Source organism: Solanum stenotomum, chromosome 1 (assembly GCF_019186545.1).
Source record: "Solanum stenotomum isolate F172 chromosome 1, ASM1918654v1, whole genome shotgun sequence".
NCBI lineage: Eukaryota > Viridiplantae > Streptophyta > Magnoliopsida > Solanales > Solanaceae > Solanum > Solanum stenotomum.
The window spans coordinates 8,550,652-8,565,362 of record NC_064282.1 but is presented as its reverse complement, the minus strand read 5'-3'; the positions used below and the strand labels follow the sequence as shown (position 1 = coordinate 8,565,362).

General features: G+C 32.2%; 2 protein-coding genes across 2 annotated transcripts; one reads left to right on the top strand and one right to left on the bottom strand.

Annotated features, from left to right (window-relative positions):
• Positions 1 to 408: 408 nt before the first annotated feature.
• LOC125842428 (uncharacterized) lies at positions 409 to 5,996 on the top strand. Its single transcript, XM_049521726.1, has 8 exons — positions 409 to 646; positions 1,526 to 1,594; positions 2,189 to 2,305; positions 2,902 to 2,984; positions 3,112 to 3,187; positions 3,957 to 4,142; positions 4,583 to 4,711; positions 5,585 to 5,996. The coding sequence occupies exons 1-8, from the start codon at positions 572 to 574 to the stop codon at positions 5,747 to 5,749; spliced, it is 900 nt and encodes a 299-aa protein (XP_049377683.1). The 5' UTR covers positions 409 to 571; the 3' UTR covers positions 5,750 to 5,996.
• Positions 5,997 to 8,836: 2,840 nt separating this feature from the next.
• Positions 8,837 to 13,786, bottom strand: LOC125846651 (protein NRT1/ PTR FAMILY 4.3). Its single transcript, XM_049526214.1, has 6 exons — positions 13,449 to 13,786; positions 12,986 to 13,203; positions 11,686 to 12,126; positions 10,555 to 10,688; positions 9,697 to 10,034; positions 8,837 to 9,599 (listed from the first exon to the last, which is right to left on the bottom strand). The coding sequence occupies exons 1-6, from the start codon at positions 13,603 to 13,605 to the stop codon at positions 9,070 to 9,072; spliced, it is 1,818 nt and encodes a 605-aa protein (XP_049382171.1). The 5' UTR covers positions 13,606 to 13,786; the 3' UTR covers positions 8,837 to 9,069.
• Positions 13,787 to 14,711: the final 925 nt, after the last annotated feature.

Below are 14,711 nucleotides of genomic sequence, written 5' to 3'. Positions count from 1 at the left end.
ATACTCCCTCCGTCCCTATTTAGTTGTCCACTTTAGAAATGACACATAGATTAAGGCAACAATGATTAGCATAGTGAAGTTACAATTTTACCCTTATAGTACAATTTACAATTCCAAAATAAATTCACTCAAGATAACTAATCAATGCTGGGAAATTCATAAGTTATTTACTTTATTTATGACAATTTTTCACTTTAAATAAGGGTATAATAGAAAAAAATTTGCTGTACTTTTTTGATTTGTCAAAATGGACAACTAAATAGGGACAACTAAAAAAGGAAATATGGACAACTAAATAGGGACGGAGGGAGTAACTTTAAGGGGTGGAAATGCAAATATTTGAAACTTAGAAGGGTGCTCTGTGACTTCCAAAATTATTATTATATATACTACAGGGGAACAAAGCGGAGCGGAAAAATACCCGAAAGTTGGATTCAAATTGACCTGATAAATCTTTTAGCCTAGGGTTTCTTTCTATCTCCGGCGGGCACCGGTAAATCGAATTGGTTCCCGGAAATACTCGGTTAGTTCTGTGGAATTGTAAGTAGTTTGATCAATTAAAAGAGAAAAGATGCAAAGCGGAGATGAAGTTAGCATTGAAGAATTGGCCTCGAATCTCTCTACTTACAAAGAACAACTTCAGCAGGTAAAACCCTAATTTATTAAGATTTCTTCCTAATGAATTGTAATTGTAATTTTGAAGAATTTTCTTCCTCAATTTTGTTTATTTTTCCAGCTTCAAAGCCCCTTTTATCTTTTTCTTGAACTCAAACGATTACTATATTGATCATCTGTCTTAATTTCAAGTGTTCGTTCCAATTAAGCGAAACTCATAAACTTATGTACACATACACATTATTGATTGGTGTCAGCCTTCAAGCTGCAATTAGGTTGTTCGATAAGGGTACTAGAGAAAAAAAAAAGATTTTGGGGTGGGGATTTCTTTTAAAAAAAATATCCTTGGGTGCTACTTTTCTGGTGTGTTGTAAACTTAATTTTTTTGAAGATACAAATAGCTTAAGCTAGTTTCATTAGTATTCGAGTTGAAGGAGCCTTGGAAAATGATGAAGTCAGCTTGGTGATCCAACCTATATAGATACCACAACTCATGGCAAGCAATTCCTAAAGTCGCATTAGAATTAACTTTGCTTAAGGACAATTTTATTTAATAGAAGACATAAGAGATGGAGTGTCCTAGTTGATAATGTGCTATGTCTGATTTTTGGGTGTATTATAGATATTAAGTTGACTTGGTAACATTAGAATGTTAAGAGACTTCGCTGTACTTTGGATTCTCTGACTGATGCTGTCTGAGGGTGGGATCAGAAGTAAAGTCTATAATCCCTGCGGGTTTTACTAGAAGGGTTTATCAACTGGCAGCAATGAAAACTTCCAAATATTGTGAAAAGGAAATGTGATTATGTTATTCCTTGTTGCACACTCTTTCACTTCAAGCATATCTCATTTATAAAATGTTGCAGCTTCTGTACTTCAAATTTACAAAATTTCCTTTATTTTTTACCAGGTGCAACAACTGTTACATGATGAACCAGACAACTCTGAATATATTGACATGGAGAAAGAGCTTGTTGAGGTGACAATTTGTACTTGTTTGTGGTTCTTCTCTTTTTCTTTTAATTGTTTTCTTTTTGAGAAAATTTCTTCCAAACGTTTTCTTAATGGTATCTCCCATTAGCTTATTACCACTATCCTGTCATTTCTCTGAGAAATCCATTAGTACAAAAGGTTATGTCTTCTTTGTAGATAAATATTATCTCTCTTTTCTGAATTAATTACCAGTATCACTTTCTTCTCTCTTTTTCTCACACGAACATTATATTGCCGATAAACAAGCAGTGTGAAGGAACTATTCGTGACTGAAGAAACATAAGTTTATCATTTGGTTTTAAAGGTGAGGATTTTATTTCATAGAGTAAATATTACCCCACTGGTAGTGAGGCGTGTGGCGATTGTAAAATTTTGGAGCTAGCAACTTTCTCAAGGTGTCCATCACTTCCCTGTCTTGATTCTATTGCAGGTCTGCGATATGTGATGGTGGCCAGCATACCTCTATCCCATGATTTCAGATGTCACTCTGTGAATCTAAGTTTGGAATTAAAAAATTAATTTGTTTATTGGCTCTTGTAAAGCAAATAGTACTAAACCAGGATGACTTTCTGAATTGCAGGTAATTGCCTTAACAGAAGAGCTCCTTGTAACTGCAAAACAAAGTGAAGATGGGATGGGTACCGGGACCAGTGCTGATGCATCTCATGGTTTCCACCATTCTGATAATTCTGATATGGTATATCATAAAAATTACATTGTTAGAGTATATTATTCCTTGGTGGATATTCCTCTCCCTATAATTCTTGAAAAGCATTAATTTTTAATTGAAAAAGATGGAATTATCTTGTGCTGTTAATGATTGTATATCTAAAGTGGTTTCTGGCTAATTTCTACCAAAGAAAGGCTCCCTTTCTCGATGTTAGTTTCTAAAAATGGTTGTAATTCCCAACCCGTTAAGTAAGGAGCCTCCAGGGATGTAATTTGCAAGGCTTTATCTTTTTGTACTTTTGAGATCGATTGTATGAATCCTCAATATCATAAATACTCTGTTTGGTCAACATAGAATATTGTGTTTCTTTCCTTTTGATGGATTTTATATATATATATATATTACATAGTAAGCGTGAGTAAATTGGTATCTCATTCTTCTGTCATGTGTATCATTGATTTAATCCTTTTTTGGCTAATGGCCATAAGTGTTTTGTTGATAGGCTTCTTCCATCTTTATTTTCATTTACTTATGCCTTATACTCCCATACAGGTGTCTCAAAGAGTTGTGTGTGTGTGTGGTCCTTTTTGTTTTGTTTGGTTCCTAACTTCCTCTGTCCACAGGAATTAGGATCAATATTGGACCATGCTGATAAGTTTCCTGTGGGCACTAAAGTACAAGCTGTTTATAGTGAAGACGGAGAGTGGTGAGTAGGAACTTCTGTGGTGAATGGCTCTTTTTTCCTTTTTCAACTTATGAAGATCTTTTACTATTTTCAATTGTTCTTTACCTTTTGTGTCTCTTTCTTATTGTTGATTTAGTTGATTTTCCAGGTATGATGCTACTATTCATGCGCACACTCCAAATGGCTATTATGTCTGTTATGATGAATGGGGTAACAAGGAAGAGGTATTGCCTTCTTCTTTATGCTTTTATGGGAATTGTTTTGATTCGCTCCGGAGCCTGTTTCAGTTTTGAGCATTCTCTTTTTCTTCTTTTCTTTTAACTACTATATCTATGTTGTTTTTGGCCTAAATAATCCTGTGATCTTGTTACTTCTGCTAACTAGGCTAGACCATTTCTCTTTTCCAGCTTCTATGTTGCCAGGCTATCTTTAGTTCTCCGATTGAAATTAAGAAATGATTGTTTCCCTTGTTTTTGATCTGTTCTGGACTTCTGGGCCTCTGGATTATGGCATTATGAATTTTTTGCCTTGTTTTTGCTCTGATATACAATTGCAAAAACACAATGTCTCGAATATTCAGGTTTAGTGTATTTTGTGTTTGTTTTGAGATTTTGGAGTATAGATTGTTTGAGTCTATTTTCAGGTGTATTGGGGAAATTTTCTGAAAGAGAAGAATAAAATAGTTTTTGTGATGGAATGAAATCTCTCATATCCCCCCAATAGATTCTTCTTTCTTTTCCAATGGGATGTTATTATGTTGTTTTGATAGGTGCACTAATCCCTTTAATCTTGTAACCCCCCTCCCCAACCAAAAGTAATTAAAAAATAGCGTTCTCTTTCGGGCCTTTCATATGGATGTTGAAAGTACAGTGAGATGTGTATCAATATGCCAATGTCATACTGTCACACCCAGGCAGATAAATAGAATGCCTGGTAGGTTAAGTGTCGGAGTTAATGTGAGATTAATGTAACGTCAACAACTTGTAATTTCAGGTGGATCATGCTAATATAAGACCATTTGAAGAGGCATCTGTCAACCCTTTAGTTGAAGCAGAAAAGATAGCTGAGGCCACTAAACAAGCTCTCAAACGAAAGATAGCTCAAGCTGCATCTAGTGATATCCAATCTCGAAGTTTGCCAGCAAAGCTTCTCATTGATCCTAATGATCCAGAAGATGTGGTATGTTAAATGTCAATTTTAGAGTTGAGGGTTGGGAAAATGATATTTGAGAACAAACTTGGTATTCCTCCATGTGTTCTGTTGTATTTTTCCTCATCAATTTACTTGATATGTTGATAGGACAGGCTATACGGTTGGGGTCTAATCTGCTTAAAGTAATCCTTATTTTCTTGAAAGAGAGATCAGCTCTGCACCATTTGCAGACTGGTCTAGGTACTATAACTTCAAAGCAGTTGCAAGTAATCAAGTAATCCAACATTACTGATAAGTATAAAAGTTAAAGGATTCATTAAATAATTAGAGCAGGGGATAGTTGATTTTTTACATGGTTACTCATCCACCTTTACTTGCTTTCACCTCTTGCGTTCTCTGGTTTCTTGATTCAGAAATTGTCTGTTTTTGTTTTCATCCCTGCTCATGACCTCATCTTTATTTCATAGAAAGCTGCCAAAAAGAAAAAGATTCATGCTTTCAAGTCTAAGGTACGGATAGAGCAACTTGAGGTTGCTCAAAACAAGAGGCAAAACGCTTGGCAACAGTTTCAGTCAACTAAAGGCCAGACTAAGAAGGTATGCTGGTCGGTTATTCTCAGATTTGCTAACCTGATGTATGAATCGGGATTTTAAGAGAGGCTGCTTACTATTCAATAGGATAATTTTTAATTTGAATAAGTACCAAGTAGTCAAGTACTATGCAATATGATAGATAATGGCTCATTGTCAATTAATCTGCTGGCAGCATAACATCGATGGGTATGATCAGTTGAGATCGTCTTCTGTAGTAATCACTTTTGACTGCCAGTAGCAAAACAAACTGTTGAAATAAACGGAGGCTCCAAGAATCCTTGAACTGTTTCACGCAGTGCTTACCTCTAAAAATTGCTCTCACTGCCAACTCTTGAAATTCAAATAAATTAAGGATCTAATAAAACAAAAGGTTGAGTAGTGATTGCAACTTAAGACAAGAGGCTGGGTTAAAGGTGAGTGTATGTAAGGGGTGGGGTTATGATGGTATTGTTTATATGGCATGCATCTTCTTGTTTATCATTGCTTCTTTTGGGGAATAAAGAAATATGATTGTGCCTTTTATGAAAATAATGGGTACTCAGTTACCACAGAGTTCTTATACCGCCTTGCCCTGTCTATATTATATTTCTCACTTCTATGTTATCAGAAAATTATATTTTGTTACTTCTATGAAATGTTGTTCATGTATATAAATAAACAACTCCATAATTTTACTTGTGTTTGTTAAAAGCTGTGTTTATTTGCAAAAGATTTCACATGACTATTGGGGTTTCTTTATCCCATAGTTGTCGTAGTTATTCATAGTTTTGCTTGTGGTCTCAAAGTAGTAGACAGATTTGTGTGGCATTACACTCGTATCATCCTTTTTAGAGCCTTTTAAGCTGGTGTTTCTTATGCATATTATTTATTTTTCAGGTGGGCTTTTTCTCTGGTCGAAAGCGTGAGAGCATCTTCAAGTCTCCGGAAGATCCTCATGGTAAGGTTGGTGTAACTGGAAGTGGCAAAGGTTTGACAGATTTTCAAAAGAGGGAAAAGCATTTGCATCTAAAAGGCGCAAATTCTGAGGCTTCTGATGAGTAGATGTTGGTCTCCACACCATTGTCCGTTCATCTTCTGGCTGCCTTATGTTTAGTATGTTCTCTACCTATATGTAATCTGATGTTTCTCCCTAGTACAGAGTTCTTGATGACTCCGCCAGGGTTTACTTTTCACTTTCTTTTTATTTTTCCGTCTTTTTTCGTGTATCGACCAAGTGATTTTAGTTCCTGGCTTTATCTCCTCGACTGGGTTGATTCATTCTGATAGTCATCTTAATCTACTATAATTATGTCACATTTACTGGCAAATCTTGAATAAGCTAGATAAGCTAATGGTTAATACATAAAAATCCACATAGACCAACTTTCATACTTCAAAGTATGGGGTGTTGCTGTTATCCCCTTGAACTATACTAAATGAAATTCATAATGTTAAAATAAATTAATAACAAATAATAGACTCAATTGCTGATTACAACTTACATTTGTCAATAAGTTGAAGGGACATAGAGGCTATCTTTCAAGTGTTGGCTGAAAAATACCCCCTTTCATTTGATGTCATATGCAAGTATATCATCATCATAGCAATGCACTTACATGGGAAAAGTGTTCTAGGAAATTATTTCATAAAAATGTACTTCCATCAACATTATAGGCTAGGCTTATCCTATTCCATCTAGGAAAGTGAATAATAGTAATAATTGTAAAAAAATAAAATAAAGTCACACTGATTCAAATTGTGTTGCTAGAAGCTATGATACATATGATGACCAAAAGGATGGAAGCTATGATACACTTTTAGTTAACATACTAATGAGCATTTGAAGAAGTGGTTTTTTTAAGGGAATATAAGAGGGGCCAAGCTCCAACATGAAAAACATGTCCAAGACATGTTTGTTTTGAGAAGACTAAATGATTGAGGTAAAAACAGTAAAATTGAGATCATCATGTTTATATATAGCTAGCTTACTAGATTTTCCATTGGAATATCTATATATGTCTCCCATTTTCCCCTTCCCACCTAAAAAAGCCCCACCTTGTCCTTCTCACTTACATCTCTTTTTGACTTTATCTATATGTGCTTTCATTATGTTCCATGAATATTCATCACATAGGAGTTGTTATTTTTGCTTTAGAGGAGCCAAAACAATTACACTATGCCCAAAAAAAAAGGTATATAAACTATTCACATGAAGTTTCTAGTGTAGTGCTATATTATTCAAAAGTTGTCTTAACTCACTAATTTGAATTCTTAGTGCATGTAACATTCTTATCTTTTTTCTATATACAATTCCCTCAAATAAGTGAAAGGAAAGGAACCAAACCTATTATTTTGAATATAGAGGTCAATTTTTTCTTTTTTGATTGATAATGATGTAGCAAAGAAATTTGGATACATTGAATGTTGTAAATGGAATGCTACCTAAATTTTATAAAGCCAGAGGTTTGGGAAGACCGACTAAAAATAATCTTTGAAAAGGAGACCTCCTTTTTTAGCAAAAAGTGTGTTATTATAAAACTATTAAATGGTTCCTTTTTAAGAGTAAGTTTTATGCATATTTAATAAATATATATTTATATGATCAAGTTTCTAACAAGGTAAATACAAGTGAATTTCTAGGACAAACATTACAAATTAAAATATTAAAGTACTTTGACATATTAGGGGGCATAAATTTTAGAAAGTGATGTCATTATTCTTTATGACTCAGGTAATTACTATCATATGTTCTTTCTATTCTTTTTAATTTGAGGTTGGTGAAATAAAAGAGAGTTGAGACAGAAAAATATTCAACCCTTCGGGTGGTCCAGTGGTTTGAGCTTGGGACTTCCATGTTGGAGGTCTCAAGTTCGAAACCCCTTGCCAGCGAAAGCAAGGGGTTTGCCTTCTGGGTTGAGCTCGTCGCACCAGGCTTGCCTAGTGCGGGTTACCTCTCCTATGTGGTTTGCGAGCTATTGCATAGGAGCGGGGGTTTTACCCTGTGCGCACCCAAAGGGTAGCGGCTGCGGATTTCCCTTGTCATCAAAAAATATTCAATGTTTTCAACTTATTCTCAACAAAAGAGAATATTATTTGTTGAATCAATGGCTATTTTTAGTGGACATAGGTCAACAGTTATACTGGATGGATTAGTGAAGAATGAAGAGTATACCGCATTAAACTTGAATCTCTTTAAAGAAAGTGAGATATCAATGTTTCGATCTAAATATTTATTTATTTTTTAATGATATTTATCACCAACGATGTAACCTGATGGATAAAATTTGTTACTTGTTATCATGTTAATTTGAAAAGGAGACCTCCTTTTTTAGCAAAAAGTGTGTTATTATAAAACTATTAAATGGTTCCTTTTTAAGAGTAAGTTTTATGCATATTTAATAAATATATATTTATATGATCAAGTTTCTAACAAGGTAAATACAAGTAAATTTCTAGGACAAACATTACAAATTAAAATATTAAAGTACTTGACATTAGGGGCATAAATTTTAGAAAGTGATGTCATTATTCTTTATGACTCAGGTAATCACTATCATATGTTCTTTCTATTCTATTTAATTTGAGGTTGGTGAAATAAAAGAGAGTTGAGACAGAAAAATATTCAATGTTTTCAACTTATTCTCAACAAAAGAGAATATTATTTGTTGAATCAATGGTTATTTTTAGTGGACATAGGTCAACAGTTATACTTGATGGATTAGTAAAGAATGAAGATTATACCGCATTAATCTTGAATCTCTTTAAAGAAAGTGAGATATCAATGTCTCGATCTAAATATTTATTTATTTTCTCATTTTTTTATGATATTTATCACCAACGATGTAACCTGATAGATAAAATTTGTTATTATCATGTTATGTCACATGTTAAAGTTCTATACTCACTACATCAAAAATGATCTTTAGCAGCAATTAATTAACGTCGTCAATAGCTTAATTGCCACTAAAATATGTACTTTTAGCAGCAATTAGCACTCTTTGTATATATCCCTAAAGCCTTTAGCGACATTGGATTCAATGTCAATTAACTAATGTCGGTAAAGGCTTCAACACTCTTTGTTAATGTGTATAGTTATTGCTGCTGAAAGGTGTTTTTGTTGTAGTGACTGATAAAAAGAGTACGTCTTAATAACTTTAAAAAAAGGTTTTATATAACCAACCAATAACATAATACCTCCATAATTAGTGGAACATTTATAGACATTTTACATATATATATATATATTCGAATATCACATAAGTAGTAGAGTGAATTATTATGTATCCCCATAATTGCCATAGGCACCTTAGAGCTAAAATTTTAGAGACAATCATTATTCCCCTAGCTAGAAGTACATAATAATTAATATTCCACTAATTAAATTAAACTATACCATCTTCTCCAACAACTTTGGAATTTAATTCTTGATTTGTTGTTGCTGATGATGAAGATCCATTTTTGGAATACCATTTAGCCCAAAATAGATAATTGAAGAAATTGAGTAAACTCAATATTGCCAACAACCAATAGAATAGATCAAGCCTGTCTTTGTTGAGATTGTTGTCACTTAGCCAGCCACCACCATGATGAGATGAAGTGATTTTGTTCACTAAAGAAACAAGAAGTGAGCTTAAATAAAATCCAAATGAGTATGAACAATATGTTATGGCTGTTAAAAATGATTGCATTGACCCTTTTAAAGATTGTTTGTAGAAGAACTCAATTAGTCCAACTGCAGTGAACATTTCTGATATTCCAAATATCAAAAATTGTGGTGTGATCCAAAATATTGATAGGGTTTCGTTCGATTCCACCGCGGAAATTCTACGTTTGTTTTCCATTAAGGCTGCTGATACCATGGAGAAAGTCGCAAAGAATAACCCAACACCTATACGTTGTAGAGGTGTGATACCTGTTAAGACATACATAATATAATATAAATAGTAATCAGTCATAGACTATTTAATAGTTCAAACATTTTAATGAGACAGTCACATACTTCAACATACCTGATTCATGACCGGTGAATTTTCTAGCGAACGGGACAAAGAATGTGTCATAGAGAGGGACTATGAAGATCAACATTATGTAAGGGATTGATTGAAGGGAAGCTGGAGGGATATGGAAGTTTTTAGTTAGTTTAGTGTTCATGGTACTTCCTTGTTGGACTGAAAATGTTTGAAGTTGTGCTAAAATGGTGTTGAAAATTATAGTGCAAGCAAATATGGGGAGGACTGAAATTAAGATCTTGACTTGCTCTACTTGTGTTACTGTGCAAAGTCTCCATCTACTAATCTCTTTTGTGGTATTTCCATCTTGCATTTTTGTGCAAGCCTTGTCCAAGAACCTGCAGGAAACAAAAATTAATATCTTTTAGATGATCTGATAATATAATTTTATGATGATGTGTATTAAGTTAATCTATAGAACATTATGATGATAATATTACTAATTCAGTGTAATCTCATAGAAGGGGTCTGAGAAGGATAGTGTACGCAAATCTTAATCCTATCTTACAAAGGTAGAAAGTTTGTTTCCTTTCCAACATATTCTCACATCTTTTACATTATCAAATAAGAAGGATGGTATACACAGATCTTACTCCTATCTTAACAAGGTAGAAAGTCTGTTTCCAACAAATCCTCGTATCTTTACATTATCAAACAAGAAGGATAGTGTACACAGTTCTTACTCCTATCTTAAGAAGGTAGAAAGTTTGTTTCCAACAAATCCTCGTATTTATACATTATCAAACAAAAAATAAAGTATATTACCTGCTAGGCTGCTACAACATATTATAACACAATAATAATTTTAAAATATATATATACTTGCAATATCAATATATATAAAAAAAATAATAATACCTGAATCTATTGGTGTGGAGAAGATTAATGGTGGGATTGGCATTAGGAAGAGCCTTTGTGGGGTGGGCCTTATGAAGCATATGTGCATCTGATGGAGAAACAAGTTTTCTATTTAAAAATGCTGCCACCATTACCTGCCATTAAACCACAAAAAAATAAATATAACAATAGTTAACACCACTTATTCAATAGTTCTCTAACTATTTTTTATTTTAAGTTTTATATACTAACAATTTAAAATTCAATCTTTGATGGAGAATTGTTCGGATATCAAGTATCTTTACTATGTTCGAGTCATTAAAGGAGAAAAAGATGGATACTCTAACGAGGGATGAAAAAATAAAAAAATGATGAGGCTCTTTCCTAGAATATGCATGAATTAGAATACGACAACTTACATAGGTTATGTTGATTTAATTAAGTTGTTTTATTTAATATATGGAAGGATTACTTTAATGTTGTTAGTGAAAGTTAACAAAATTGCATACATAATCAAATAATATTATTTATATTAAAGATTCACAAATATAATTATTTTTTAAAATTGTAGCATTAGCAAACAGAGAAAATGGCAGCCAACCCAATTCTAAATCGTCATTATTAGACATCCTTGTAATAATGTAATATTAAAAGGAGAAACAAAAGTCAAACATAAAAGAAGGAATATAAAAATACAAAAACAAAAAACTTGTTGTTTCTTATCCTAAAAGACCTTAAAAAGTTTTTCAATGCTCCATTCGTACGCGTAATGGGACCATCGAACTATTATCCTTGTCCCATCGATCAATTAAATTCGAGATAATATAATTCCATATCTTATTTTAAATTTATTAAGTATTTTTTATCTCACTTATCAATCAATCTTGGCTTGTATAAAAGATTTACACTATCAATTCATGGAAGAATTTTTGACACTATCACGTAACCAAAGGATATTTACCCTTAAATTATGTTGTTCAGATTCTTTAAAAAATATCAACATGTGTATGTCAGATACTTTAAAAATAGTGTATTTTTAGAGTATAATAACATATTTGGAGAGTCCAAGCCTAAAAAATTAGTTGCCTATCGTGTAAAAGTGACATGATAGTATATATAAATATTGTTTACACTGACGATATATATTTTTACCTGTGCAATAGGAGTGAAAATGCTTCCTTGAGGAGGTTTATTTCTGTAAAAAAGAGTACCACAAACTAAGCAAATTAATCCCAAAGCCATAGCAGCAGCTGAGACACCAAATCCAACATCCATTCCAGAATGTGTTTGCACATAAACAAGTATTGTTAGTGCAATTAATTCACCCATTGAAAATGCAAAATAAGCAGCATTGAAATATCTTGAAAGTTGTTTTGATTGCTTTGGATTTTCTTGATTAAACTGGTCACCACCATGGGCTATCATATTTGGTTTTACACATCCACTCCCTAATGCCACCAAATATAATGCCACAAAGAATATTAAGGCTTTGAAGCCTTTTGCTTCCACACATTTGTCTCCATCTGTTAGCATGTTGCATTTTGGTGGCTTTAGTTGTGGTAGATGAGCCTGAACTGACAGTAATATGAAACCCTACACAAGTTTAAAAAAAAGAATAATTATGGCGGATTCAGAATTTAAACTACTATATGGATTACTATTTTTAAGGTTCAAAAAACCTATTATTTCTTGTTATGTGTTAGAAGTAGTGAATTCAAATTAATTTGGCACATGCAGCATGCAGCATGCATCACCCATCACCAAGTACAGGTTAAGTTGACTTACAACAATAACAGACGATTTTTTAAGTTAAGTGTTACATGGTAATCTAGAAAAATAGAATAATAATACGTTATAATATGTTAGACGGATATAAGTTTTGTGTATATAATTTAAACTCAATAAATAAATAATTTTTATAGAGAAAATGAATTCATGGGGTATGAGTTCTTGGTTTCAAGAAAATATTTTTTTTTCTCATTTTAATTTCTTATGAAGTGAAGAACAAATATATATATTCAACCTAACCAAATTATTAAATAAATTTTTGTAGAGTACCCTTATTTTGACTTCCTTTTTAGCTAGAACATGATAATGACAAGTAAAATAGAAGCATTGGTTATGAACAGCTAGCAAAAAGTAGGTATAAATTAAATGTTCATGCTTTATTTCATACAAAACACATTCAATTAAGCATAGTATAAATACGTCTTTTTCATTATTTGTCAAAGGACCACCTAGCTAGTTTTTGTGATATGAGTTTTGAACCAACTTGACATGGTATTTTAGATAAGAAAGCTAAGAAGGTAGAAAGAGACAAAAAGGAGAATAATAACGTGTTTAAGTTATATACATCGTTCATATGACAACATCAAGTTATCTTTTTGTAAAGTAACAGATAATCTGTCTTATTTTCGTGATATAAAAAAATGAAAAATGTATAGGTACGTACCGAAAGTTCGATAAATCCAAAAATGAGTATGGTCCAGAAGGAAGCAAGATAAGAGTCGGATAGATAGCCTCCAAGCAATGAAAGGATAAAAATAGTGCCTATAAAGTTTGTCACAATATTTGCTGATTCTGACAATGAAAAGTGCATTTCATTTATCACATATGTTATAAGGTTATTTCCAACTGCTGCTATTCCCATTATCTCAAATCCTTGTAATCCTGCATTTTCATTTCACACAAACAATATTTGTTAATTTTAAACATATATAACTATAGTACTTCACGTCAAAAATTATGAGTCCAGATGAACAGACGTCAAAATGCACATAACTTAAAACACATGGTATGTAATATGTATAAGCTAAGTTGTGCGGACTCTGCAAAAATACACTACTTTTGACGAATCTGACACAACCATTTTTTGAAGAGTCGGATCAACAAAAAAGATAATGAGTAGTAAGTACCAAGAACAAAGGCAGCAGCTTTCATTCCACCATGTTTGATAGGATTTGAAGGTCTTCCTCTCCAATCAACACTTGTAGTAGTAGTAGTGATTATGACATCTTCACATGAGTTATTATTGTTGTTGTCTCCTCTAGCTGCAGCCTCCATCATCTCCATATAATTATACTATATATATATAATCCAAGTTTTCTCTATGAATATGTGTGTTGTTTATAATTTTCTTAGTTATGAAGAGATTAATAAAATGATATTATGAGTAGAAAAAGAGAGTTTTGTGTGGGAAAAGTAGGAAGAGGGCGTGGGGGAAATTAAAGTAGTTTCATGCTCTATTAATGTGCTGAAAATGAGGCTAGTGGCCTCTTCTATTTATATTAAAAATATCAAACCTTATTGCTTGGATATTGAGATTTTAGACAAACAGACACCACTCTCTAGTTACTATTTATTATCACATCCCCACACATTATACACCTCTTTACTTGTCCCATCAAAAGAGGGAGAATATCCGTAATTTTATTGGTGAGTGTTTGATTCTCTGATTATTTTTTCTACATCTCTTCAAAAAAAAAAAAAGGTATTGCGTGAGTTTCACCTTTATCTTTAGCTTATATTCCTTTTATTCACTTTTTTCCTTTCTACTATACTAAAAATAAATATTTATTTTTATTTGAATAGTTTAAAAAATCAAAAATAATTTAACATTTTATACCTATTTTATCTTTATTTATCTGTACCTACCATTTTACCACTACCATTCGTATAATTCTGACTAGTTATTTACTGATTTTATAAAGCTACCAACCCATGTTTGCTATAAAAAGGTTTTGAGTTTAACTAGTATTGTAAAAGTATTTTTCACTATTCGATACTTACAAATATGTGTTTTTATAATAGGTAAAATTAATTAATCATCTACAATGTAAAATTATTAATCAAATTGTAGTGATAGTGTATATTAAAGATTCGCCAATTAAGCTGTCATATCACACAAATAAGTCAAATTTAAAAATTATATATAATTGTCTTTTATATTATTTTGTAGTATTAATATTTTTTAATATCAAATCTATTGTGCATGTATGATAATTAAACTCTTTTTATATATCCTCTTATGGTCTTACCTACTACTTTCAACTTTTTCAAATGCTTGAGTGACTAATTTTTAATTTCCTTTTTTGGTCAACAAGAACTGAATTTAATTTATTATCAGAAAAACTACTTTTTTTAACTTGTTAAAAACAAAAACAACTTATACTACTCAC

What these genes read in the sequence shown, in the direction of transcription:
- LOC125842428 (XM_049521726.1), top strand. Translation starts at nt 572, where the DNA reads ATGCAAAGCGGAGATGAAGTTAGCATTGAAGAATTGGCCTCGAATCTC. An exon ending in ACAAAGAACAACTTCAGCAG is followed by an intron (nt 647 to 1,525) that starts GTAAAACCCTAA and finishes ATTTTTTACCAG; the next exon opens with GTGCAACAACTGTTACATGA. An exon ending in AATGGGGTAACAAGGAAGAG is followed by an intron (nt 3,188 to 3,956) that starts GTATTGCCTTCT and finishes TTGTAATTTCAG; the next exon opens with GTGGATCATGCTAATATAAG.
- LOC125846651 (XM_049526214.1), bottom strand. Translation starts at nt 13,605, where the DNA reads ATGGAGATGATGGAGGCTGCAGCTAGAGGAGACAACAACAATAATAAC. An exon ending in AGCTGCTGCCTTTGTTCTTG is followed by an intron (nt 13,204 to 13,448) that starts GTACTTACTACT and finishes ATGAAAATGCAG; the next exon opens with GATTACAAGGATTTGAGATA. An exon ending in ATTCACCGGTCATGAATCAG is followed by an intron (nt 9,600 to 9,696) that starts GTATGTTGAAGT and finishes ATGTCTTAACAG; the next exon opens with GTATCACACCTCTACAACGT.